The sequence below is a fragment of the Fistularia commersonii genome, chromosome 16 (genome assembly GCF_037954325.1).
Source record: "Fistularia commersonii isolate RoL2024-O1a breed Wild chromosome 16, RoL_Fcom_v1.0, whole genome shotgun sequence".
Classification (NCBI taxonomy): domain Eukaryota; kingdom Metazoa; phylum Chordata; class Actinopteri; order Syngnathiformes; family Fistulariidae; genus Fistularia; species Fistularia commersonii.
The window spans coordinates 9,010,825-9,038,717 of NC_141299.1; the positions used below are offsets into that span (position 1 = coordinate 9,010,825).

A 27,893-nucleotide genomic window follows, 5' to 3' on the forward strand; every position below is an offset into this window, starting at 1 on the left:
GGCTGGTGCCGGTATCTGCCCCTTTTGGATCAGTGTCTGACGGAGATCTTCTGTCCATCTCCTTGGCCCTGCCTCAGAAGATTAATGAGCTCAATCCTGTTATTTATGCCCTCTGTATTGTTGCTCACTGAACAAGAGTTGCTGGGTTGGCATGGGGGGATTTTCAGTTAGCATTTGTCAGACAGCTGCCTCCAACACTTTTAACAGCATTTCATCTCAGATATCTATATGAGCATGGTGCTGCAGCCTTTTCTCTCACCCCTCTTTTTTTCCTTGTTTGTGTGTTTGAAGCTTTTTATTGTATCTGCAATGGATGCTTTCCTCAGAGATTCTTGTTCCTGTTAAACTCTGAATAGATTTTTCTTTGTCTTCCTTTGAGACAAAGATTTTGTCAGCCTTCTGCAAATACTGTATTGAGTCAGGGAGAGACACAGTGACACAAACTCAATGGGCTTGTTATGATTATCTGTCACTGCCATCATTAGAAATTTGAACATCTCTTTATATGTGCCTATAAAAGCTAACTGTTCTTGTTGATGCACACATATATGTAATACTTATTCTATGTATGTCTTATAATGAAGGCACATGAGCAGACACTGTGACTCCCTCTTTACTTGGATTGGTAGAAAGGACCGAATGCCTTTTAAGTTGCTGAATATTTCATATCTTTATATTGAACTCATTCTACCTGTCTGCATCATGACCCAGCAGTTGGGAGGTGAGATATGGCCGGACCTCTCTATTGCTCATTGGGGAAATTCAGCAAACTCATTCTCACTGCCTTTCCTCAAGTAAAAGTAACGTCAAAGTAAATTTTCCCTTCCTTTCCCACCAGCTTTTATCATAATACAGTGTACTTTCAGCGATCGATAGCTATCCTCAAAAGAAGTAATGAGCCAAGAGTTAGCTTTTAAGTGAGTGATCGTCGTATTCAACGAATGTTGTTTAACCGGATGATGTCTGTATGAAATCTTTAAAGAATGTGGAAGGTGTAATTGCAAAACTGCAACTTTGTTCTTGAATTATAATTTGCAGTTGGAGTCATTCATAATAAATTCAGTGGGTCACAATTAAAGTGTGATACGTGTTGAATTCAGAGCTGAATTGTATTAAAAGTCACCCAGATTTACAAGTTTAAAAAAAAAAAATCAGATGTTTTACATCAACAATACAAGACTGAGATAATAGCTATTCTGCTATATCAGTTTGTATTATATGAAATCCTAAATAATATTTGTTTCATTCAATAGGCTGATTTAGGTTTATGGTCTTTGGACCATGAGTGTTGAGTGTGTTTCTTCATCTCACTCAAATTCAATATGCTCAATATGGTTCTCAGTCTTTGTGAAAACATGTGTGTGGCCACACGCCTGGTAAAATTTAATGAGTAACCAAATGACACATGGAGGAAATATAATAAAGCTTAGGTTCTCTTTGTTCCCACGCTTACCCGGTCCCACTGCTTCTGTGCACATTAGTGGGCTGTGTAAAATAGTCGAGGTTGGCAAACAGTCTTATAAAGTAGTACTGACAGTGGCCTCGAGAACAAAACACTCTGTTTTATTTTACATTATTCACACTTTGCATCGCTTTGGAAATAGAGAAAACTTTTGTTTGTTGTGTTTTTATAAATATGGGCTGTTATGATTTCCAAATTTCTTTTATTCTGTCTGTGGGTTTTGAATTGTAAATTGTTGAAAATCTGGTAAAAAAAAATTATTTTTTTTAACTTCATGATTTGAATTATTAAATAATCAGATTTTATTGATCATAGCTGAGAGATTAGAGAACACGTCTCTTTAAATCCTTTATTTATCAATATTTCACACAGACTAGAGGTGGAAATGGTGCAAAAAGTAATGAGCTTCACACTTCACAGAGAACCACATATTAACCATGATTAAAAAATTAAAACTCATGCAAAAAAGAACACAATTATCAGGTGATGACATTATCAGAAAAAAAAGAAGTTGTACTTCAGAAACGGGTTCAAGCAGGTCGGAACAGGTGGAGAAAAGTATCAAGGGTACTATGCGATAGCTGAATATCTGCCAGAATGAAAGGAAATGTGTACAAGACACTCTTGAGACCAGCAATGCCAGATAGTGAATATATTGTCAGACGGATGCTCGGGTTGGAACTGCCAGGCAGGAGGTCTAGAAGAAGACCAAAGAGAAGATTTATGGACACAGTGAAAGAGAACATGAAGTTAGTTGGTATGAGATGAGAACACTGAGATAAGGGGTTAGATGCAGAAGATGATTTGCTGTGGTGACCTCTGTAGGGAAAAGCCAAAAGGAAAGTGTATATTTTGTAAAATATTATTAAAAAAAAACAATATTCTTGGGTCATCTTCGAAATTCCAAGGTGTCCTCCAGTTCTAATGCTAGTTTTGCAGTGAAAAGGACAATGATTTGGATTTGGATATTCATTTCTCTTCTTCTGCTCTGTTGTGTCTCTCCACTCACTTTGGCTTAATTTCTCTGGAGTCCAGTCCCACTCAGTTCCACAGACTCCACAGCCGTGTTGTCGTCAAACCTCAAAAATAGATAGATAGACAGCCTCACTTAGAGCCCAGCTAACTGCTCGCCCTTTCTCCTTTGCCAGATAGTAGCAGTCGCTAGAAGTAGAATCAATTCTCATCTCTCCTCAGGCCAATGGCAGGCAAATAGATAGGTTACTCCTCACAGAGAGAGGGATGGGGCTGTGAATAGTGGTGATGTTGAGAAGAGGCTGGATAAATCTGATTAAACAGTAAGGAACAGAACAAAAAGAATGCATAAGGTATTGAGCGATCATAGGAAAAAAGGCAGACTTTGAGGTTGAAAAGACTGAAATGATTCAGCAGATTAAAAGCACAGAGTCAAAGGGGTGACTCGTAATGCGAGCGAAATTATTGGACAAGATGGATGGGGGGAGTTAGACAAGGACAGAAAAGCAAAGTGAAGGTATCATCAAACTGAGAGATGACAGTGAAGGTGGATAACAATGCTGAAAATGGAGATAGGTGCAGAGAAGAGGGAGAAGCACTCTTTTTTTTTTTCCAGGAGTCCGAGGCCAGACCGATGTGACAAATGGACTGAGCATGCCACCAGCCTCTCCAGGTCGCAGTGCTGTCACCAGCCTCCTCAGCAGGCGTGTAGCCAGGCTGTAACTCTGTCAAGTGATGTAAACTGCTTGCCTCTAATCCCCTTAATCTTCTCTTTACTTATATATCACTGAGGCATTGCCCTTCTCTTCCCCTCATTTTTAAATTTGCATATTTCGTTTACATCAGTCTCTCCATGTGTCGCAAATTTTGTCTGGATGATAGCAAGGAGTGCAGTATGTTGTTCCTGATATGGAGAAATCTCACAAATCGAATGGAGAAATAAAACCAGTATGCTGTTAGACACAAAAGGCAATTCAAGTCTTTTATTTTTCTAAGTAAACACGGAAAATGTTAAATCAATACATGATAAATGTAACTGTGGGAAAAAAGTAACTATTTAAAGATTATTCCAGCTTGAGTTTAAAGCTGCTCATATCTCTTTGTAAGCTGAGGATTTAATGGTTCTGTTTCAAATTGGGGAAGATTAACCATATTTAATTTAACGTTGAGAGCAGATCATCTACAAGGTTGGTACTAGTACAGGGGGGTCACCTTTCCTTGTTCCTTCATTGATCTGCTGGAAAGTAGTAGAATCAGGAGTTGATTCTCTCAGAAAGTGATTTAAGAACCCATAGCTGTATAAAAAAAAAAGAAATGAAAAGGAAAATTTTTAAGAAGATCAGTCTAATTATGGAGGTGAAAGCAATGTGCTCAGGGGATTGCCTTATGGTTATGCAAGTGCTCAGTGCTTTTATTAGAAAACAGTCCCACCAATCCTCTCTCTTTGTCTCACACACACACACACACACACATATGCACATACAGACACAAACTCTCACTCTCACAAATCAAACACAAGACATTCTGTTTGTCTAAAGTCTTCTCATTAATGCAGAGTTTGAAAGCAACATCTAATTGACACGATGTGTTGTGGGAGGGCTACTTTGATGAAAGAAATGAGATCAGCAAAGTATGCGGTTTCAGTGACGTGTGTGTGTGTGTGTGTGTGTGTATGTGTGCGTGCATGTGTGTGTGTGTGTGTGTGTGTGTGTGTGTGTGTGTGTGTGTGTGTGTGTGTGTGTTTGTGTGTGCATGCTTGAGAAGGCTACCTTTCATCAATACACACAATGTTATGTCAAAGTAGATGAAATGATGCAGCTGTTTCCACACTGGACTATACATCTGCACCTGCTCCTCATTTTATCGCAAATACAAGTCCAAGCAGTTTCCTGGTCTTTCTTTGGCAGATGCAGTGAACCCCTAACCAATTTTCCACTGAAAACACTTTGGTGTAATATGAGTTTCACCTCTTTAACTTTGATACATTTCCATTGGACATCATAACAGAATTTTAATTAAATTGCCTTGTCTGTTTGACTGAGTCACCATCATAAAGCAGCTGGCATGATGTTACAATCTGCAGTTTGTTGTTTGAGCCATGCGATATAATGTTGCATATAATGTGTGTAATGTACTGAGTTTAGTCATCCACTTTGTCCTGATACAGCAGCAGTATGCAACAAAGCAAATACAATACCGCTAATTATATTTATATATTATTATATTATAAATGGATCCCATGAAAGCACTGAAGTGTGAAATTTTTTGGAATGTAGACAATCCGCCTCTCAATTATCATTACTAAATGGACTTCATTTTGATGATCTAAAGCACAGTGTCCAAAACCCAGGGCACGGTCGATTTTCATTGGAGCTAAATCACCTTCCTCTGTTTGAGGGTGCAATACATCACTGCTGAATCAGATGTATGTTTCAAAGGCTTGGTCTTAGTCCCACATTAATTCATGGATGTGTTTTGGATAAAACACGGATAAACCAGTCCCAAGGTTAGCTGTCATGGCGTGCAAGAAGGAGGTGAGCTTTTGATGCATTGATAACGGGATTCATTGGTAACACCATAACAGCAGTTGATGAGCCTCTCTTTTAGTTACCAAACATAACACAATACATTAGATAAAAAGAACATAAATATACATCAACACAAAATTAATTGGTTTTAATTAACAAAGACAATGTCCATGAGAAATAGCTCTACACATTTATAGACTTGCATCTTCAACAGCAGTTAACAGTGTTTTGATAATGTGGAAAATTGTAAAATGTGCTCATTTGGCCCCAACAATCATTGGGTCTATTGAAGAGTTTCCATTTATACGTAGGGGATTTACATGCAGATCAATATTACGAACCATTTCTTGTAAGAAAGAAGGTTAACTTATCTTTTAGTTAGTTACCAGCTTTAGTCGATCACGTGTGTTGACAAGTTCAGGACTATTGACCAGATTTCTTCAACATGGGTACCATTTTCTACAATACTTGATGATTCGTGAATACATCTGTATTTGTGAGTGTGTGTGTGTATGCGTGGGTGTGTGTGTGTTTGTGTTTGTGTGCAGGTGCATCTGTCTGTGTGCCTAAGCACACCGGGTTTTAGATCAAACCACTGATTACCTGGCCTGCTCTTTTTGCCTTAATCTTTCAAGATGGAGGGAAGATTTTCTTCCTCTCTGGTCATGGTTTAAAAATAAATCACAAAACATGAACCTGATCAAAGCCACACTCTTGAAATATTTACCAAGATTTACAAGATAAACACACTGACTCTTCATGTTATTTTAGAGTTTTATAACTTCTGAAGATGTAGAAAAAATATTAAACTGATAAATGTACCTCTAAGGCTGCCAATTCATCGAAAGACCTTAAGCAGTCTAAATATACAAGTTGTGTTCCATTAATGCAGAGCTAGTATTCTTCTGCTGTCCATATGAACTAATGCAGTGGCAAATTGGTTTCCCCCAATGGGGATCTATTAAGCTTTCTCTTCACCCTCTCTTATCCTAATTTTCCAGGTTTGATCAGCGATTAATGAATCTTGCACTGATGCCACCTGCTTCCAACTTCTAATAAAGTATTAATTTCTCATTTCCAGTTGTTTTCAAAGATGTGCACCACAAAAGCTGCTCCTTTGGTCTTTCAACATCCCCTCCAGTGAGACCGTGGTGTTTTTGATTTGGTACCAGAGAAATCGAGAGCAAAATATATTGTCAGCACTATGACTGAGCAATTCTGCAGGGGGGACTACAGAGTATTAAGGACAGTCTGGAAAAATACATTCATAAGACATGAGGCGCTTTGTTGCCAACATATTTGGTTTGAGAGAGGAATGGCAATAGAGAACAAAAGTGAGATAAATAAACACGATGAAGATGATGAGGAGCCTCCTGTCAATTTGTATTAAGAAATAAATAAAGGCACCTAAATGCAGAGGGTAGAAAAGTGGAATTACAAATAGTAAGTATAAAAAATTCAATAGTTGAAAGCAGTATTTAAAAATTGGGGACACAGAAATAAACAATAAACAAAAGGTCTTCAATCATGAATGAAGAGCTCATTCCTTGAAAATTGGTACAATGATTTATTGTGGATAATGCGATAATTATTTTATTTTATTTTTTAGATATAGCAGAAGGGAACATGCCTGGAACTAGATGTTTAATTTTGATGAGCCAAGGTGAGATTTGGGGAATAAATAATTAAAATTGCATAACTTGCTTGTTGAAACCCAGTCCCCCTCAGATTTGCCACTTAGATTTCTGTTTGCCGTGCGTGCGTGCGTGCGTGCGTGCGTGCGTGCGTGCGTGCGTGCGTGCGTGTGTGCGTGCATGCGTGCGTGCCTGTGTGCCCTCTATTAGCAGGCCCTCACAGTGGACAACTCAGCCAGCATGACAAACTGCAGTTGGGTTTATGCAGGATTTAGTTTAATGATGTTTGAGCAGTGCTCAAAATCACCTCACTGAAACCAAACCAGAATTTTTGATCCGATTGAACATTTTTGTGTGAGATTGCGTGTGCATGAATGTGCACGCAGCTCTGTAATAGAAACCAATTCTGTAAACAGGTTAATGAGTCTGATTTGGTTCAGGCGTCGACAGTTGGTAAAAGATGTCAGATCCACTCACAGCAGGTCATCGCCACGTGTCGATTGGCTGGCTTCAGTATTTCCAGCCTGTGACCCTTGCTGACAGCTAGATCAGGTACTCCACAAACAAGGGCTTAGTGTTCTGTCAAACATTTAATTTAGTTAGTTTTCCATACAGGTCTCTTGACTTAAGGAAATTTAATATGCATTGGACCTGTTTTTGGGACCCTCTATCCCCTTAAATGAAAAGCACCTAAATCAGGCTATAGCAATTAGTGAACATTTTTGTTGGTTTGCCTGCCTTTTGGGCAAATGAGTCAGATTGTGTTTGTTCAAATAGCTCATCAGCTAAGGTCAACTCGGTTAAACCAGCCATCAAATAAACAGTGGCATGGCAGGAGCGGGGCAGGGGACACGGACTGTGATGAAGCAGAGACGCCATGCCTCCTCACAATCGCTCATTATTCCAACTCAACAGTTTCCTCGCATCTCTGCTTCCCTTCTCGTAATGTCTGTCGAGAAAACTAGAGCAGACTTTCCGGAAGAACCCTCACGAAATGCATAAATGTTCATACTCGCACATGCACACTCACCACCCGTTTGCTGTGAGACCCCTCAGCCATAATGACATTGCTAGTGTTGCCACAATGTAGCTACAGATGGAAGCAATTATGGTGCTGTGAAAATATTTCCTGTAGAAAGGCAGTGTTTTGACTGGTGGAACAGCGGGATGCAATCACTCAGTAATTGAGGTCCACTGAAATATCAATGAGGTAAAGGCAGCACTGAGATTTCTTGTTGTGGTGTCATTTTAGACACAGAGTCTTTTTCTCAGTCCGTTGGTTGTAACGTTGTAAGGAGCTTTGTGGAGGAAAGAATTTGTTGCCAAATTTACAGCTGTGGTCTCATTTGATTCCAGTCTAATTGCTGTGGTTTGGAGACGCGCCGTAGCTGAGGCTTAGGAAAGGGGAGCCCATAAAGCCAACACAGTTCTTTATATTCATGTGGTAGCTGGTTAAAGCAGAGGGTCTAATGTCTGCTAATGATAAATGTGTTGCCCCATAGCCTGATCCCCAGCAAAGAGGTAAATTCTGGAACGGAGAAGTGGTGGGGGAGGGCCAAACATCAACATGATACATTTTATCTTGATGTGGTCTTTTCTTGGAGACGGCGTGACTCTGTAACCCCTAAACCACAATTCTTCATTTTCTCCAAACCCCCTCTGCCGTCAATCTTGCAAGACAGCCATCGAGGGCAGGGAAATAAGGGGAAAGAGAAATGATGATGGAGAAGATGTGTGGTAGAGCTTTGCTACCTCAGGTGAAGACAGACAGTTCACACTTGCATCTTTCTAACCTGAGTGGTTTCTGAGAGGCTTGAAGAATGGAGTTGAACCGGTCGGTGAATGTTGAGGCACAATGATAAGAGGTGGTTATCTGTGCAGCCATATACTATGTGGGTTTATCTGTGTGGGTGGGGGGGTGGGGGGCACAGCAGAAGAAAAAAGAAACACCCTGAAATGCTGTGCTGTTTTCAGAGATGGGGAATTTTTCCTCAAAGAAGATAGGAATAGCAGCCTCAGCCTCTGGAAAACTTTGTGAGAAGCTTCAGCTCAGCTCTTTCATCCAACTGAGTCCTCTGAATCCTCCCTCTGCTCATTGCATCTCTTTCACTCACAGCAGGCGTCCATATTAAAAAAAAAGAGAGAGACTGCCCTCCGACCCGTGTGTGCGTGTGTGTGTGTGTGTGTGTGTGTGTGCGCGCGCCTGATATGGGGTTTCCATCTTTAAAGCGTGGAGTGACATTGCGTTTGCTTAACGATCGTACACCCGCCCTATAAAATGTTTTGCTTTCTATATTATTTCCACATCGGTCTTCTGAGCAAAACAAATCAATTCATGTTGATACTCACTGCAAGGTCTCCAGACATCAAAAGGTCATTGTGGTTTTGAGAGATGATAATGGACTTGACTTCTTTGACTTCTTCTTTCATGTTCCAAAAAAATAAGGAAACAAATAGATACACGATAAAATTTGGCTTGGTTATTATGGAGAATGTTGATGTTTTTTTTTTTTTAAAGTTAACTTTTCACATCTCCTTCTTCTCCTTTCGGCTTTTCCCTTTTGGAGTCGCCACAGCAAATCAACCTACTCCATCTAACCCTATTCTCTGTATCCTCCTCTCTCACATCAACTACCTTCATATCCTCGCTCACTATGTCCATAAATATTCTAAAGGTTATCTTTTCAAATAAACAAACAAAATCCTGGATTTGAAATCAGGTACAATTGAAACCTGAAATAATGATCACAGCTTATGGAATGTAAATGATAGAGCTTTTGAAAATCTCTGCTTCAATTATGCTAAGCTTTGATTATGATGCGGTGAATCAAAGCCACAAATTCTGTGTAAAAAACACATTCTTCAATGTTGTTTATTAATTTCAGTTACTTTTTGGCCATTATTTGGACAATAAATAAGGTCAGAGAGACTAAGATGGTTTGGTCATGCGATCCCAACAGAGGAGGGATAGTAAATATATTGGGAGAAGGATGCTAAGGTCAAAACTCCAAGAAAAAAAACAAGTTGTTCTCAAGTCTCCTTCTTATAACCAAGTTAGCTGGTATGAGAGAAGAGGATACAGAGAATAAGGGTAGATGGAGGATGTTGATCCACTGTGGCGATACCCGAACGAAGCAGCAGAAAGGAGGTATGTGTGTGCGTGTGTGTGTGTGTGTGTGTGTGTGTGTGTGTGTGTGTGTGTGTGTGTGTGTGTGTGTGGTAGGATAGACAGTGGTAGCTCTGGTTAGGGCTTCTTCCTCACAGCAAGAAGGTCCCGAGTTTCATTCCAAGAAGGGGGCCAACAGCAGGCCTTTTTGTGAGGAGTTTGCATGTCTGCATTGGTTTCCTCCAGGGTCTCCGGTTTCCTACCACAGTCCAAAAACGGGCAGTAGGTTAAATGGAGACACTTAATTGTAAAGACGTGAACAAGAGAGCGAATGGTTGTATGCCTCTATACGTGGCCCACTGATCTACTGGCAACCAGTCCAGGATGAACCCCACATATTACTCAATGACACCTGGGATAGACTCTAGTCCCCCTGCAACCTGAGTGAAGGATAAGCGGCATAGATAATGAATAAATGAATGTATGAATAATTTAGTATAGATCAGGATCTGCGGAATCAAAGCTTTAAGAAAATCGCCAAATGTACTCACACTGTATTTTTGGTTATTCTTAATTTTCTTGTTTGTTTTTCTTGCCATTTGACATGCAGACAACCGTTAATAACCTCGGGTCAGTACAGCGGGGATTGTTTTTGTGTCCATCATTCAGACAGTAATCGACCGTGGTGGTTTGCCTTAACTCCCTGGATCAAACAATACTTTTTCTCTTCGCTGTAACACATCAATAAGACAAGCGCTCTTTTTTTTTTTTTTTCCATTTTCCCTCGTTCTGTGTTTTACTCTGTCACACTATGTGTGTCACAATTTTGTTGCCAATGTCTTTGATTCACTTAGACTTTTTCCTCCCATTTCTTCTCTCACCCTTGACCTCCTCTTTCTCTCTCTCGCCCTCATTCTCTGTCTATATCTCTTTCTCTCCCTCTCACTCCATTTGTCAGATTTTTTTTCCCGTCTTTCCCACCTCTGGGTTTGTTGCACCAGCTCAGTATTGATCACCCTCTTTAGCACAGTTCAGCTGAAAGGCAGCGTGACTCTGAGTGATTGCTCAGCTCAGGACATGGTTTGACAGCATGTCCACCTGCAAGGCCTTGGCCTGTGATACAGTGGAGACATTTCATTAAGGACGCCCTATAAATTAACAGAGCAGGTGGGTGGCTGAGCGAATGTGCAGGAGGTGTTTCAATCAGCCACACAGATGGTGTGCAGCCCCGACATGAGGCCTGATGGTTTAATCATTCTGTTAAACCCGCTGAAAGTTGAACTGGGAGCCAACCCAACACCGGTGGCGGGGGCGGTAACACGAAAACAAATTGGCATGTGTTTTCGGCTCGTGGGTGTATGATATACAGCCACACGTAGCTGCAGTATGCTATATGGATATATTTTTTGAGGAAGGTTTATTTGAAATTGCTTGGTCCTTGGTTTTGAAATGAGAGATGAATTCTCTGGACAGACTGTTAGCAGAGCAAGGTTGTTGTCTAATTTATAGCCTATTAAATGTTTGTAAATATTGATTGTTGGTCCCTACAATGTATTTGAGCTCTTAGGCCAGTGAATATAGAATAGAATAGAATAGAATAGAATAGAATAGAATAGAATAGAATAGAATAGAACGTTATTAATCCAAAGGAAATTCTTTTACCGGAAAGGCGCCAATGTTACATTCATTCACTTGAAACATGATATTGATTTTATTGCTGTCAGGTTAAAAATATCTTCTCAGAAAGCCAGACATGTACATAAATATAAATGTTCTATATTTGACATTAGGCGCTGCTGCACTGCAGTTGCTTTGTGTGAAGCGGCTGCAGCTCAGAGCGCTATCTAACAGATTCACCGCTGTTAAGCTGCCTTTCACTAAAGGGTGAACGGATTTGTCTCCGCTTATAATTGAATCCACAAATTCAATAAGTAAAACCCCTCCCAGCAACACACGTGTGGATGTGGGAAGAAAAACAAGGAACATTTAAAAAAATAAAACTGCACCTTTGGATTTTATGGCAGTAGGAGGGAGTCTACCCCCTGTGCGGATTTCAAAAAGCAGCTCTCGCCAAAGCAACTCTAGACTTACCTAATTTACCCCAGGCAGAGATTTTATATAAGCACAAATAGGTAGAAACATAATGCAGAGAGTGTCTAACTTAAAAATTAAGATAGCTAGAGGGTGAGATTGAGAGTAGGATGTAAAAAATGGATACACTCTAAGAGAAACGTGCAGGTATGTAATTATTCAGTCATTATCAAAAGCCTTGACTCTGAGCCAACAAAATCCTGATCAGCTCTCAATGAAAGGCCGAGCTGAAGACCAGAATCTTTTTACAGAGAAGTTTTGGTGGTGATTTTATGGAATTTTAATTGCAAACACATGGCTGGTGCATATAAATGTTTTAACATATTGATCAGACCAGTGCAAAGCCGGCACGTCTGTCTTGCCCTCTGGAGCAGAGGTTGTTTTTTTTATTTATATGCGAATCTTTTTTAGCAGTGAGGTGCAGAAATCTCCAGCAGCTTTCCAAGAGCTGTCAGGGAGGGGTTGTAAACGGTTTTACAATCATCCAGAGAGTAAACATGGTTTACGAGGGAGCTAGGTTGATTCGAAGTAAGGAGAATTACAGCGTTCATACTTTTTAATGCACTTTGATTACCTCCCCCACAGAGGTTATGTATTTGTTCCTATTATTTGTCAGTCAGCTGAATTAAATTTTCTTTTCTAGTTTAAAAAAGATGACATTGGTGGAGAATAGACCATTGACAAACAGTCAGTCAGGAGGTACAGTACATTGTTTACATACTTGAATAATAGCATTTTCCTACTTGTTGTGATGTCAGTCAGTATTTCCTTTTTTTTTTCTTTTCCACGGTGAGATTAGCCTCACAAACTGGACAGTCTTGTTGCTGTTAAAGAGGAAAGCATGCAGAGATGGTGAAAATGAGGTTGTTATATATACGCATACATACACTGTGTTCCTATGACCAAAAAGAGAGAGATGGAGAAGGAGGAGGGTGTGCTGAAAACAAGACAAAATAGTGCCTGCAGTCTTTCATCGCATAAAAAAAAAATCGCAGGAGTAAAAGGAGCAAAATCACTGAGCCGTGTGTACAGCAAGTGGATTGCAGTCACTTATTAAGACACACACATGGGTAAATCTACAGGCATTTATTCATGGAGGGGCGCACATGCTTTGCCTCGTGCACCCGTGCCACCCCTGCATATGTAAACACATTAACATGCAGAGAAATGGTGGATCCTGGAGATGAAAAGCCCCTCAGATCAGTGGTTCTATGCTGATACAGTCTTAACCCATCAGGCTTGGGAGTTTGGGCTCATCACATGGAGGGGTCCATCGGGATGCTGCCAGGTTCTGTTTTGAAGTCCCGTGTTTCTAATACACATATTCCAGCTCTCACATGGCAGAAGGTCCCATGCTTTGGCTTTTGATTAAAGAAGTAATTGATCTGTAACCGGTCCCCTAGTAGTTTTCAAGTCTGTTTAGTTACCTTTAAGTGAGCAAAACACCTGTAGACAGTCATCCCAAGTTGCCTCTTTGCTTCCTTCATTTTTTGATCTATATACAAGAATATATTTCAGGAGTATGCTATATTTCAGGAACATCAGAATTAGTTTTCTAAAAAAATATATATTTATATGTATTATATACATTTATATGTGTTTCATTTATAGATACTTGTCAGTGATATAGTAAGAAACAGATATTTGGCTGTGGCAGTGGTGGGGGCACAGTGGTTGCCTCCCTTCAAGAAAGTCCCTGGTTTGATCCTGCCAGTGGCCCTTTCTGTGTGGAGTGTGCATTTTCTTTTTCTGTCTCAATGGGTTTACTCCGGGTTCTCCGGTTTCTGACCCAAATCCAAAACCTTACAGTAGGTTCAGTGGAGATCAATAAATGGCCAGACACAATAATGAGAAAGTGAATGGTTGCATGTCTCATTATGTGGTCCTGTGATTGACTTGTGACCCCTCCAGGATGAACCCCGCTCTCCTACAATGACAGCTGGGATTGGCTCCAGCAGCCCACCAGCGACCCCGGGTTCATAATCAGGCGAATGCATAATAAATGAATGAATGAAAGGTCAACAGAACAACATTCTGATCTGCTGTTTTAGCTCAGTTAAGTTCACTCATTCTGTGTGGTAACAGTGACACACTGCTGATGAAAACACATTCAGGCAAGTCTGAAAGATATCATAAAACATTAAGAAAATCGTTAAAAAACAATAACAAATTTTTACCGTAGAATGATCTGTTTTTCTCACAATTAAAAAGTTGCACTTTTTCAAAAACTAAAAATTCCAAGGACACTGTCAAAGTAAGACAACACATAATGGACTGTAGAACAATATAGGAGCCTGCTCCGCTGTACAGTGTATTCAATTCTGTTGAATTACATTAATTGTCTTGTTACTAAAAAAAAAAGGCAAGTTGTAATAAACCGGGATAGACACTCGTGTGCTTTGTGTCGCAGTTTGCATCAAAATCAGAGGTTCGGCATTACAAATCCTCTTTCTCCCCTTTCATCTGGTTCTCTATCTCAAACAAACACATTGACAGGTCTATTGTCAAAAGTGCCAGCAAATTGTGACAAGCAGATACACAGAAGAGGCTTCTGCCAGCTCTTCAATCAGCGGGAATATTTAACAACATGGAGCAGGCAAGATTTTTCATTTATTTCCCTTTTTCATCAGTGAAAGAGGAGAAGAGGGATGAGTGTGGAGGGTATGAGGAAGAGAATCGCTCCCCTCAACATGACCACAGCCGTCACTTTCAGTGCGTAACCGCAAGGCTGTCTTTGGAAATGTGATCACACAGGATTGACCTTGATTTAAAAAGTGAATTAGTAAAAGTTTCCTCGCTTCTCTTTTGAATTTATAAGCCATTACTCCCATCATGCACCACCCATGGTGATCAAAGGAGTAGTGGTTAAGAGAGAGAGATATGGAGAGAGGATTAATAGCTAACAAGAGGATTGTAGAGAGGGAAGGACGATCAGGGCTATGAAAGAACAGATTTATATGGATTAGAAACAAAGGAAAACTAATACCTAAGGAAAATTGAAACAATGCATGAGATACCTTTTTTACATTTATACCCAAGTAAACCATCATTTTGTCCCTCTTTCCTGTTTTCTCTTCAGCTCTTTAATCCTGAATTATGTCCATCTCCCTTTCCGTCTTCCCTGTCATCCTTTGCAATCATCTTCTTTCCCTCTCCTTTTCACTTCATCTCTTTTATTGTCTAGTGTCCTCATCTCTCCTCACTTCCCCTGTCTCTCATTTACAACCTAGAACAAGAACATGTATCTCTCAGACCGAAATGATTGGATACGAGCTTTAGTGTTAAACCGTACAATGCATCTCAATGAATTGTAAATTGACTGCATTTGATGATGTTACTGGTTTATTAATTGCAAGGAAAAATCTCCTTTGTTTAATCAAACGAAGTGAAAGAGAAGTGCAGTTCGGGTCTAAAGACACACATGCATGTTGATTCAAAAACCTGTCCTTGCGCTTCAGAAAACGAATTGCTTGTTAACTTTTTTTTACAACGAAACAATATCATGTTTGAATAATTGAACGTGCTTCATCCAGAAACCTGTCACTCATTTCTCACAGTCCCATTTGCACTGTTGGTTTCTGTTTGAAACACTTTTATTTCATGTTTTTTGACTCTTTGAGGTTAATTTTTCTTGCGTGGTTCCTGTTTCTCCCATCCGATGTGCCCACCTGTGGGTTTGTGATGCTGATTCTCCTCAGATATGGTCCACATTGAACCATTCCTGTTTTTTATTGTTTTCCCCATCTATTTTTATAACCTTTTTTTTTCAAGCAGTCTTCATTGGGTTTATTTTCTTGTGTAACTTTTTTAGTTTATCCGTCTTAATGTTGTTTAATTGTTTCTTCTACGTAATGTCCGTCTCTTGTGTTTCTTTGCAAAAAGGAAGCGACTTAACAGTAGTTTCTGATCATGTGATCAGCTAATTCTCATTCGGTTAAAGAAATATTCTATCCTATATTCTATTCTGTTGCTTGCTTACTTACTTTCTTCATTGCATCATCTGTTTTGCTAGTCTGTTTCCTTATAACTATCTTCTATTTCTGTTTTGCTCCATTCACTCTGCCAGCAACTCGAACCTTAACACCATCTAGATTGTTTTCAGATGCTAAAATGAATCAATTTTTTTTCTGCTCCTGCCTGCTGAGTCCTGCATTTGAATCAAACGCTTTCTGAACACAGTATCGTTACAGGGGAAAGCTGTCCTCTGTATCTATAAAGAAAAAGAAAGAGGAATGAAGAAAAATATGAACCACCAAAAACCAATCAGTACTACATGGCATTTGGAAAGGAAGAAATTTTAATTTGCAGTGACTGTAATTATATATATGAAATATATAATTTAAAGGCAGCTGGAGTCTTTTTTGTTTGTAGGATGGGTCTGTTCAGAGATGGAGCCCATCAAAAATGGAAATTTCAATTCTTTGTAGTCTTAAAATACTGGTCTTTTCAGTGATGGTTGAATATAAGAATAAATTATTTGTACTGTTTGGGTGTCTTGACTAACAATATTTTGGATAACACATTAAAGAGTGGCGTAGGGATGAGGCTTTGCTGCGCTTCATTCCTCAGATTCCTTACTCATTAATTAAAAAACAATTGTGTTGAATGTGTTTCTACTTTGGTTACTCCTCCATCGTTCTTGTCCTCCATTGTTTTGTTAGAAAATTTAAAATGCTTGCGTATGCCTAGGTATAGACAGTTGGATTGCAGGAACATGTTGATCCTTTGCTGACAGTCACTTCACAGCATCTCTCAGTTAGGGGTCGACAGATACCTGTCTGTGTGTGACTGCTTAAGTACGATTTGCGTTAGTGTTTTACAGCAACTTCTTCAATCTTCCTTACAGAACCTGAACTTATATTTGCAATCGCTTGAGGATGCAACACATTTCCTTCAGTCTGTCGGTTCTTGGAGGAAACAAAAAGTGAGTCAGGGTTTAGGGAGAGCACAGGTGTCATGTGACTTTCAAATGGTGCAGTGGATGACAAAGAGGAAAAAAGTCACAAATATAGAGTTGCAGTTCGTTGTGTTGAAATAGAAAGTCCTTTCACTTCCAGCTTCCCTTCTCTTTCCTTGGCAAAAGCTTTAATAAGTGAGCAGTACTGGAAAAGGGAAAGAAAGATGAAGGGAGAAGAGTGCACAGGCTGCTTCCCTTAATTGTCATCCTTCCATAGTGTGTATAGAAAGCATTCAACCGTCATTCAAACAGACACTTCAAATATTTATCTGTCTAGCCTTTAAGTTTGATCTCCTTCTTCAGTTTACCGGGTCTCCCAAATCCGATTTCTATACACTGTTTTCATCCAAGAAAGACATTTCTTTGTAATGTATTTAAATGAAGCTCTGTGACTTCGACAGCTAAAACATCTGTAGACATGCATACACACATACGCACACGCATGTCAAGACTTTTCTCGCTGCACGAAGGTGACAGCGCTATTATTGCACCATGCAGAATTCAATCAAAAGTACCACACAGCAACAGAGGACCGCAAATGAGGTAAATACCTACAACCTCTGCATCTGATTATAGCACGAACAATTCCAGATGTTATGCATGGGAGAGGGAGATTAGTGGGTTTTCCTTGTTATGTTTCTGCATTATTCTGAATGGTCTGCGGTCGTTGCATTTCACATTTGTTTACAAAATTATCAACAGAGAGGATTACTGAAGGAAAATTTAAAAAAAAAATCAAGAGAAGTTAATCAAGTCATTAATTGACTTTTCGAACTCAGGTGAATGTGTTAACAAATTTACATCCAATAATCCCTGCATGCTTGTTTTATTTCTCCTATGTCAACACCCACAAAAGAAAATAAATCCTACCTACGGAGCAATAACGTAAATGGAGTGGTGGCCATTGCAAGGTAAACAAAGGCTTGAGAATTTAGGAATAATTCAACTACAATCACTGACATGTTTAGGCAGCTGTAACAAAGTATGCAAACAGTGTGCTGCGACCTGCCTGAGGAGGAAAACAATGATGTTGAAAAACTGCCAAATTCAATATAAACCTAGTAGAACATGGGAGCTTAAATGAATACGCAAAGTTTGTGCCTGTTGATGTGGAACTGTGAGCTGACTGTGTGACAGGAGAAAGGATTGAAGTGAAGAATGACATCTCGTGATATCCGAATTATGAACTGCCATCCGTCCGCAACGATGTTATTTTGAACAATCACATTTTTACATACTGTTGAGGGGGAAAAAAAAGCCCTGAATAAACATCCTTCTTTGAAGTAAATGCTTCAAAAATGCATTACACGAGCTACATGCAAGCACCTTCTCCAGAAAAGACACGGCCAAAAATTCAAAAAACAATTTACGGCTTTGATCAAAATATTCCATGGAGTCAGCCCTTCTGAAAAAAGGATTAGGAGGCAGTAGTGAATAAAGTCAAGAAAAATGTCAGTAAAAGACAAAGAGAGATATAGGTAAAAGAAAGTTAAGACAAGTCAATGACATTGATAATGCAAGAATAGACATATAAAAACAAACAAAGGCAAATCACATTTCACTTTAAGACCGGAGGCAATTCCACTGATATCGTATGGAGGATTTACTTGATGAACTCAGCTGAACTGTGTGTGTCACATAATTGACTGTGACTAAGGCCTTTGTCCTCCTGTATCACTGAGCTTATTGGATTGGTGATGAGGGACTAATTAGAGCCGAAGCAGACATTGACTGCCCAACAAGGCCGGTTGATTAACGCTGGATTTCCATCAATAGAAGCTGCAGCCCCATTGAGCGTGCATTGATGATGGCGTTGAAGAGAATCCACTGACGTGTCACTTGGATCAAACTACAGTATATGTAACAAGTTATAGAGGAAGGGTTTATATCAAAATGTAGAAAACATTTATAAGGACCCTTGATAATGGTTATGCTTATAAGCACAAGAATAAAGTGGTTATGCTTAAAAACCATTTTAGCGACCTTGAATAAAGGATATAAAAACATCTGAAATGCTCCCCTTGGGTTGAGCTTAAAATAATGTGGAGCCGGATTTTTTTGCATCTCACTCTGGTTTTGCTATTTGATGTCCGTTAGTTTTATAAAAGCTTCCCCTTGATGTTCAAATGTGTTCTGAAATATAACTAGAATTTCTTTTATACTGCTTTCATAGGGAGACCTCACATGTTTTTAGATGCCTGAGTGTAATGTTATGTATAGTGACAATCGCAGCAGACACACACACAACCTGGCTGGCCAATGCCACACTTTCAATTCCTTCAAACAATGATATTTAAGTTAACACTAATTTGAATCACTATAGTACATTTTGAAGCCTTTTGCAGCAAAGGAAAATTGTCTTTTAGGTGAACACTAGACTTCCTTAGGGTATTGTGAATATTATGCTATGATTACAGTAATATTTAAATACGATAGTTACACATTTACGGTCTTAGAACACAAGTATAATTTTTATTCAATTTTCAAACAAATTTGACAAATATGAAAGATTGTTGTTCTCCATATTACATGCGTCCCGCTGCAGAGTAAAATATGGGTTAAACAAAAACTGTCCTTGCACCCCTGACTGGGCTGATTTTTATGCCTGCATAGACTTTATTACACTTCCTCCTTATCGTAAAGTCAAATCCTCACTCTTAGCTTGTTTATTATGGATGCTTTGACTGTCTGGTATAGTTTTATTCAGCACCATTTGACATCCTTATGAGCCACAGTTGACTTTTAAGTAACTACAATGGAATTTTTGTATGGAAATATTACATCCAGTTACTGTATAAGTGCAAGGTCAAGTGCATATTTGACCTGGACAAAAATTAGTTTTAACAGATAGTAAAGTCTTTCACCTAACCTAAAACAACACAATGGACTTCAAATTCAGCTTCTGATTGATATCTATAAATCCCAAGAATTTTACAGAATCACGTACTTACATTCAGTGAGTGAGGCTCCCCCTAAACCAAATGATTTTTGTGACCAATTGTAATCAAAAGCAATATGTTTTCAAATATCATGAAATAGAGTGTTTTATTTATACAATGTACAACCACGAGTATAACCTCTCTATTGTCACATCTTCTATAGCACTTTGTGATCCAAAGCAATTTCAGTGTTTCAGTGCATACACCGATGGCAGCGGAGGTGCCATGCAAGGCACCAACAGGACCAGTGTCTGTGGTATCAGTGTCTTACCCAAGATCGTCTCTGCGTGCAGACTGGAGGAGCCGGGGATCAAACTGCCAAACTTCCAATTGGAGGGACACTGATGCTACCAACGGAGCTATCATTGTCGCTATCCACTATAACAAACAAGAACATCTGTGGCTTACTCCCACCTGAGGTCCTTATCAGGACATGTTGATGCAGAGTAGAGGAGGTTCTATTTGAGAGACTTGAAACAAATGTTTCAATATACCTTATGGGTCAACAGCAAAGCTGTATGAAAAAACATTTGTATTCAAGTTGTAGGCATCTTTATCTTAGTAAAGTGCTGACTTCTTGTACTCAAATCTTTCGCAACACATCAAGCACCGTTTGTGCCAATTAAAGATGACTGCGCTAGACATTAAAAGAAAGTTTGTTTATGCTAGCTATATGTTCATCCCTTCCTCCTTTCTTTGCCCTGCTCCTTTTCTGAGCAAAGTATAAGAGTGCAAGAGGCTCCCAGGGCCTATTAATGGTTTCCATTTATTTTCTGAGAGAAATAAATTCTGTCGCTGTCCTTGTGGAGACAGTGGTCCCCCTGCCTCTATTGGTGTTGTAATTTAACAACTATTACTATGTTTGTCCAAAGTCCCAACTGTTCGAATTTGCTATTGGCAACTTCGCTCTCTCTTTTGCTCTCTCTCGTCCAATCTGCTTTCCTTGGCACAATTTCATAGTATTCATTTGTGTCAGTCCCAAGAGTTCACACATCAAAGAACAACTTTTCTTCTGGCATTTTTCTAATTGATCCATGGCATTCTTGGCTGTATTCATATCTTTAATAATTCATAGATATTTCTCTCAGTGGGAGTTCAACCCATGTTCTTGGATAAAAGACACAAAGAATCATGGACTTCTCTCCAGATAGATTCACTAAATCTATCAATGTTGTGTCCATCCTTGCTAAGCTACCAAAATACTATATGAACCGACGTTAAGTTCAGAATTATATGCTGTTTCTACAGAAGACAAAATGCTTATCAAAGATCCATCTGGATTGTTCACTTTTAATGCTTGCTGAAAAAAGGACAAGTGTTTTACTGTCATGTCGCAGGGTAAAGCATGAAAACACAGTTCGCTACCTTTCAGCTGGTGCTATTTAAGTATAAACACTTTCCATGTTCCACAGAATGAAAACTTTGAGTTATTACCCACAAGTAATGCCAGACTCGCATCTCCCCATAAAGCTAATGTTGTGAAACATGTCAGAGTTGAGAGCGATTCTCAATCAGGAAGACAGTTATTACAGCTATTAAAATTACTATCCACTTAACGTAATGAAGGCCATTAGCCAGAGCTACCTTGGCTGGAGCGCCTGTGACCATTTGCACCCACGTAAAGGACAGAGAAAATAATCCACTTTGTCCCAACGTTTGTTAACTCCTGCATGCTTAATACAAGAAATACTGTTGCAATTTTGATGTTTCTTCTAGTTGACCGATGACCCCCTTGTGTTTATTGTTGCTATTTTTTTTTTCACTTTCTTGCCAGGAATGCTTCTTCAGGAGACTTTCATCAAGGAGCCTGACGGCCTGGTTTCTGTAAACCTTCTCGTTGCGTCTGCTGTTTCTGCCTTTGCAACCGGGGCAATCTTCTCCGGCCTCACCGTCTGCTGGATCATGAGCCACCGCCACCAACACACCCGCGGCGCTGGTGCCGGCAGCACCCGTCGCAAAACTGATAAGGAGCAGAGCATGCTAGGGCAGGGCTGCACTGGGTCGGTGATGAGCGTGACAAGAACCAGCGGTGGCGAGAGACAGCGGTCTCAGGCAGACAACCCCTTTGTCACAGCTAATGGCTGGCCTAAAGGAGAGATGGACCCCGGTTTATTACCTACCCCGGAGCAGACGCCACTGCAGCAGAAACGAGCCATGCGACTCCCAGACAGCAACTGGGACCAAAGCCAGACTTTCCTCACTGCTGTTGGGACTCCCTGCCCCAACAACTCTGTCATCTACCTGAGCTCCAAATTCCTGCATGGAGGTGGAGGAGGTGGTGGGATGGTCCGGATAGATGATACAGGGGAGGTGATGCTGCCGCCACACACAGAGCACCAGCGCTACCTGATCCTCGCCACCCAGAGGGGGGAGCACGGCGGCAGTCGTCCCACAGGCACCTTGAGAAACTCATCGGGAGAATACATCTATCCCGCCACACCGCAGGACTCCCCTGACCGGAGGAGGGTTGTTTCTGCTCCTACTCCCCACATGGACTATGGGGAGCCTCGCTGGAGTCATGAGGCACTCAACTACAACAGCAACAATGGAGCGCCCTTTAACTCCCAGCGGCTGATCAGGCCAGACATGCATGGGCCTCGGGGGCTGGGAGAACTGGCTGACTTCAGCCATCTTCTAGTGAAGAATATAGTAGAGCGTGCACCCAGTGGCCAGTGAGATCAATAGTGTCTCTCTCTGAAAACCCATTCCCTTAAACTGGAATAAATTAACCCCTCCGACTCACTGTCTCGGTCCAAGTTCACCCTGTCTGTCCTCTCTCACTGTAATTTAACGTTCTGATGTCATTCAGCGGACTGAAGAGAGTGACAGAGAGAAAAGAATTGAGAGAAAAGAGGTGAACACTCCCTCCGTGTGTCCTTCCCTCTCCTAAAAGGTGCGTCGTCCTGCTCTCGAAGTGGTACAACCAACAAAGAATGACTGTTTTACTGTTGGGAAAAATGGCAAAAGAAAGAGCAGGGAGAAAAAAGAAGAGTTATCTTCTCTAAATGTGTGGAGACAAAAAAAGGACAATTTAACTTGCAGAGCCAAACAGGAAAGGTCTCCCTCCATTTATTGTTCACTGTTTGACACCATGGATATTCTTTGCGTGACATTTTGCCTTTGTTTTTCTTGCCACCGGCCTCCAGCAGACGACAATGTGCTTTTCTTTGGATTAAGAATAAGACAATAATTGACTATAACTATTGTAGCCGTGCCAGAGGGGAGTTACTTTCACTGAATCATAGTGCGTGCGTGTGTGCGTGCGTGCGTGCATGCGTGCGTGTTTGTGTGTGAAAGGCCAAAACAACCCCAACAAGTGTCCTGTCTTAACTGTGAAGTATACCTATATAATTAAGTTGATGTTAACCTTATTTTCGCTTTTTATAAACAATGACAGAGACAAATATGTTTATTACGTGTCTCTTTAAAGCTCCAAGTGTTTAACCATCAAAGATTTAGAAGTGTGGAGAAGGGTTGAGATTCCATTGCATTTTATGTGATTTCCAGTACCTCAGATGCAGTCAGGATGGAGTGAAAGTAAGCAATAATGAGCAAGAAATGAATAAAGAGAAGGAAAAGCCACTTTTAATTTACCATTTTATATTATCACTATTTTCTCCCTAAAACCATCTGAAACTGGCAAATGTCAAAAATAGCAAAGGGCATCAGGAAAATGAACAATAACTGTCCTCCCTTGTTGCCTCTCTATATGCCTGGGTCTGTCTGACCTGACCTAAAGCCTCCCTGGGCTCCGCAGTCCAATTGAAGGGGGGAACGTGAGCTGTGGCTGTCTGGCGGTCTGACTGGGCTGCAAGACCTGGCCGCTTGGGAGCTCCATTCAGCCTCTTCTGCCCAACACTGAGCCTCTTTGTGCTCCAGAAGCAGGAGGAGACAGCAGCAACAAATAGCCGTTAAGAGTCAGAGACCTAGCCCACCTCCGCTGCCTTCCAGAATATTAATGAGGAGACAGCGCTTCCATCCATCATGTAAGATGCACCAACCATGCACGGGCATCTAACAGAGCGCTTTACCCACAGTGGGTATTCACCGGTTTGCCAGGACAGCGGCAAGCCAAGGGCTGAGGCCAGGGTTGGGGCAATGCGCAGTGTCACAATGATAATCCCTTGTGGCTTTTTCCCTTTCTGTCTTTTACTGTGTTTCCCAACAAAAGAGGCAAACAGAAAGCAGATGGGTCTGGGTGTATGTGGGTATGGAGTTACCCTTTTCACTGTTTCCAGACATGTCTTCAGTATTTGTATTTGTCCCCTCTCATTCTCTCTTAATTCAATGTAGATCCTGAGATAGCTGTTGTTCATTTGGGTCATGATTCCGGGTTTTCTTGATTTGTTAGTTTGTTAGCTTACGTGCATGTGTGTGACATTTTCTTTGGCTTTGTGATTATGTTACTCATATTGAGTTGAAAACAACAGCTTTGATCAATGTTCTTGCCCTTTTTTTTAATTCAAACCCATTTTCTTTCGACATAGAGCCATAAATGTGTAACAACCTTTGCTTTACATCCACAAATTCATTTGAACTGTATGTCTAAGTCTCGAGGCAGTGTATATTATACATTTTATTTATCAATTTATGCATTGAACAAAGACATGTAGCTCAAGATGGAAAAGCTGGTGCAGGGGAACATTACATCAGGTACTTTATATACAATATAATTTAAAATATACAATATTTCATGATGTGTATAACAGTATTGAACATCGCTACCTTTTAAATATTTCAAGGAACAGTTTAACATGTTCATAAATATATTTGATATATATGTGTGATATATATATATATATATTTGAGATATATACACATGATATATAAAAGTATATACAAAGCAACAGCCAATCCAATACGCTCTTGACTGTGCTGGAAACAATCATTAAAAACCAGCCAGACGTTTCCGAAATGAACACTAATGAACAGTAAGGTGTTTTTCTGTTTGCATACAAAACTGAAATTAATGGCATGTGGGAGTACATTGTATGCACATACTTCATCGAGCTATCAAAACAAGTAGGTTTGAGTTTATTTTCAATATTATCAAATTATTCCTTCGAGAGGAGAAGTCAAACACACAAAAACGATTCCTAATTACAACCAGCTCTTCAGATACTTTGCACAGCTGCAAAGATTTTTTTTTTATTTCAAATAATAAACTACATTACTAAGAAAACATTTATTTTCGTTTTTATTTTTTTACATAGGGTTTTTCAAGCACACAAAGAGCACCACTGGCAAAATTTTTAGAATTAATATAATTGAGCAATGAATATCATTTGAATCATTCAAAGAAGTAAAAATCCAAATGAAATGTAATAAAAATCCCGTTAAATCAGAATTTAAAAAACAGCAGTATAAGTTCAGATCAAAACATTATTTAAGCTTAAATGGCTTGTGTTTAGATTTTAAAATAGAGATGGTCATTCTAACACCAAAAGTTAACCCGAGAAAACAACTCTTCTGTAAATATAGTAATCTCTGATACCAAGAAACGTGCTCAGCCAGAGCATGAGGTATTCAATCCATGAGCAAAGCAGGGCCAGCAGAGGAGGTCAGGCGGGTAAACGTGTTTAACTCACCACATTAGTACAGTTTATTCTTTACACATTCCACCCTTAAACAGGTCATTAGTATTGAAGGTAGTGAGTCCTCCACCAGCCAGGGTTCAGCATCATTTTATCTGTCTCCATGTCAGTGAAGCCTGTGTGTGTGTGTGTGTGTGTGTGTGGGGGGGGGGGGGGGGGGGGGGGGGGTGAGAGAGCGAGAGAGAGAAAGAGGACGAGGCCTCTCTGTCTCCACCAGCGTGCCCAGCCACCCATGACCTCGCTCTGCATCTCCTCCAGTGTTTCACTAAACATGCTTGATTAGGTAAAGTACATTCCCAGCCCACTAATGGCCTGATGAGCCACTGAGAAGATTACTACAGACACGTCAGCCCCGAGAGGGAGGTATACCCAGTTTTTTTTACCCTTCCAGTAACACATGCACACACACACTCATACGTAACCAAATTTGGGATGCAATTGAATTAAGATCAGAAGTGGAGCACAGGCCCAACTGGCTAGTTCTAAGGTAATGCACATAATGTTCTCTCACTGATGGCATAATTTCATCACTGCAGTTCACCATTACAGAGCAGCTAAGCTTTTCTGGTGAAGCCTCACAGAATTCTGTCCTCCCTCTCCTTTTTAATTACTAACAGGTATATCTCCGATAATATACAGAGGATGTTGAGTAGCATCGCCACAAGCAATCCTAGGCCGCAGTCTTTCTGTCACTTTTTCAAATGAATAACTTAATCAGGAAACGTCAGAAACCATAAACAAAAGTGATCCACACAAATTAATTTCACATCAAATCCTTGATATGTTAATTTTAAAATACATTATTCTAAGCCTACCATGCTTTAAATTTTTTTGCCTGCATTTCACTGTGTTGTAAAATTATTTTGGCTTTTCTGGTGTATTTGTTTTTTGTTTTGTTTTGTTCTGTTCACACCTATCGCCTGCCTGGAGTCCAGTGCACTCACATCATCCTCCTCTTTATTTCTACATCACACACATTCATTAGGTTGTGTCTGTGTGTTTGCTTTAGAGACTATGCCTTTGTCTGTTGGGGTTGTTTGTGCCGTGTGGCCCACAGTGCGATGCCCCCCAGCCAATAACTGCCATCTTGCCCTACAGTGCTTCACTGTATGTGCTATGTCCTACAAAGTGTTCAGAAATGGAAGCTAGCATGCAAATCACAATCACGCAGCAAATGAACCTGCTAGACACACTCCCTCCCAAGTCAACACAAGAGAGGAAAAGCACAAAAACAAGGCGGAGACAAAATCAACATTTGCATTTTTGTAAAGTTGTAGATGTATTTAGTCAGCTCTGATCATTTTTGTCATGTTTGCTTTGTATCGTTTGTTTCTGTAGTAGACATTTGGTTTGAAATTATATGGAATATTATTATATATATGATTTCACTTTCAATTTACTGGTGTGATGATAACGATGATAAACCTGATGACTATCATGATTATTATTATATTGACAGTGACAATTTAGCAGCACTGTGAGCAGCAGAGATGTGCTGCATCCTGTTTGAAGGCTGAATCTGAAAAGATATGGAGAAGAGGATGAGAGAATGAACTTGTGCAAACTGAGGTTCAATAAGAGATTCTACTTTTCTTTGGCAGAGTTGAGTCTCCTGCTACTGTGAAGGACACCGCCATCCTGTGGCTCTCAACAAAGGCTGTCTGGGGCCTCGGGACAGGCCGTCATTAGATGACGACACATGTCCCTGCTACATGTACATAACCTTGATTCTTACATGTAATTAAAGTGCAGTAGCTGCATGACGACACAGCCTTTGTGTGTGTACAGACGTAGCAATGTGTGAATTTGTACAGTACATGCAAGTGTGTGTGCGCTTGTGTCAGCGAAGAAATATGTCTGTCGTCATGCAAAAGCAACACATGCATGCACCATACAAGAACTGCACAGTACATACACATACACATATAAACACACACAACAATGCTTTTCCAGCAGTTGTTCACCATTCTCCACATTGTCCTGAGCTCTGCCTGTCACTCCGCATGGAGACTTTGCTCTGTGTCAATTTTCTTATCGTAATAAATCACTCAGACATGACCCTTTATGTTTTGGTTATTGACCACCGTGTGTTTGGCTGGATATGTAATTTAGTTTATTCATAACCAGTAGTGCTTCCTCATAACATATAAAGTGTAAATTACATACTCACCAGCCCTCCAAACTGAGAACTTGCAAAGATTATATTCAAATATTTTATTCAAGTAACAACAATCATTAATTAAATCTCCCAACCATCCTTCAGAGAATGATAAAATATGTACATATAATATATTTCTAATCAAATATCTTGCAAATTACATTGAATACAGTATCCTAACAGCAGCATTAAATGATTACATATTGTTACAAATGAAATAATAATGATTAGTTTTATTTCTAAATAATAAAGAAATGAAAGACTATTAGAACACACTATTGGAAAAGAAAAATGTTACTGCAGTTACCATCCACCTTGAGACACACATTCATTCTGAACCAATTCCTTATAAAAATTCTGCCCTTTTGTGTCCATAAGCCCTTAGGTTAGCTGTATCGGCAGAGGATCACAGCAACACATTCTCAGAAACAGCTTGAAATTATATCTGGCGA

The 27,893-nt window shown here is 40.0% G+C and overlaps 1 protein-coding gene across 1 annotated transcript in view; it reads left to right on the forward strand.

The window, feature by feature from the left end:
* Window positions 1-27,341, forward strand: part of sema6bb (sema domain, transmembrane domain (TM), and cytoplasmic domain, (semaphorin) 6Bb) — a 124,691-nt gene extending 97,350 nt beyond the window's left edge. The window contains exon 17 of the mRNA XM_086161504.1: window positions 21,464-27,341. Within this exon, the coding sequence (XP_086017630.1) occupies window positions 21,464-22,365 (902 nt within the window). The 3' untranslated portion in view covers window positions 22,366-27,341. The remainder of the gene's footprint in view (window positions 1-21,463) is intronic.
* Window positions 27,342-27,893: the final 552 nt, after the last annotated feature.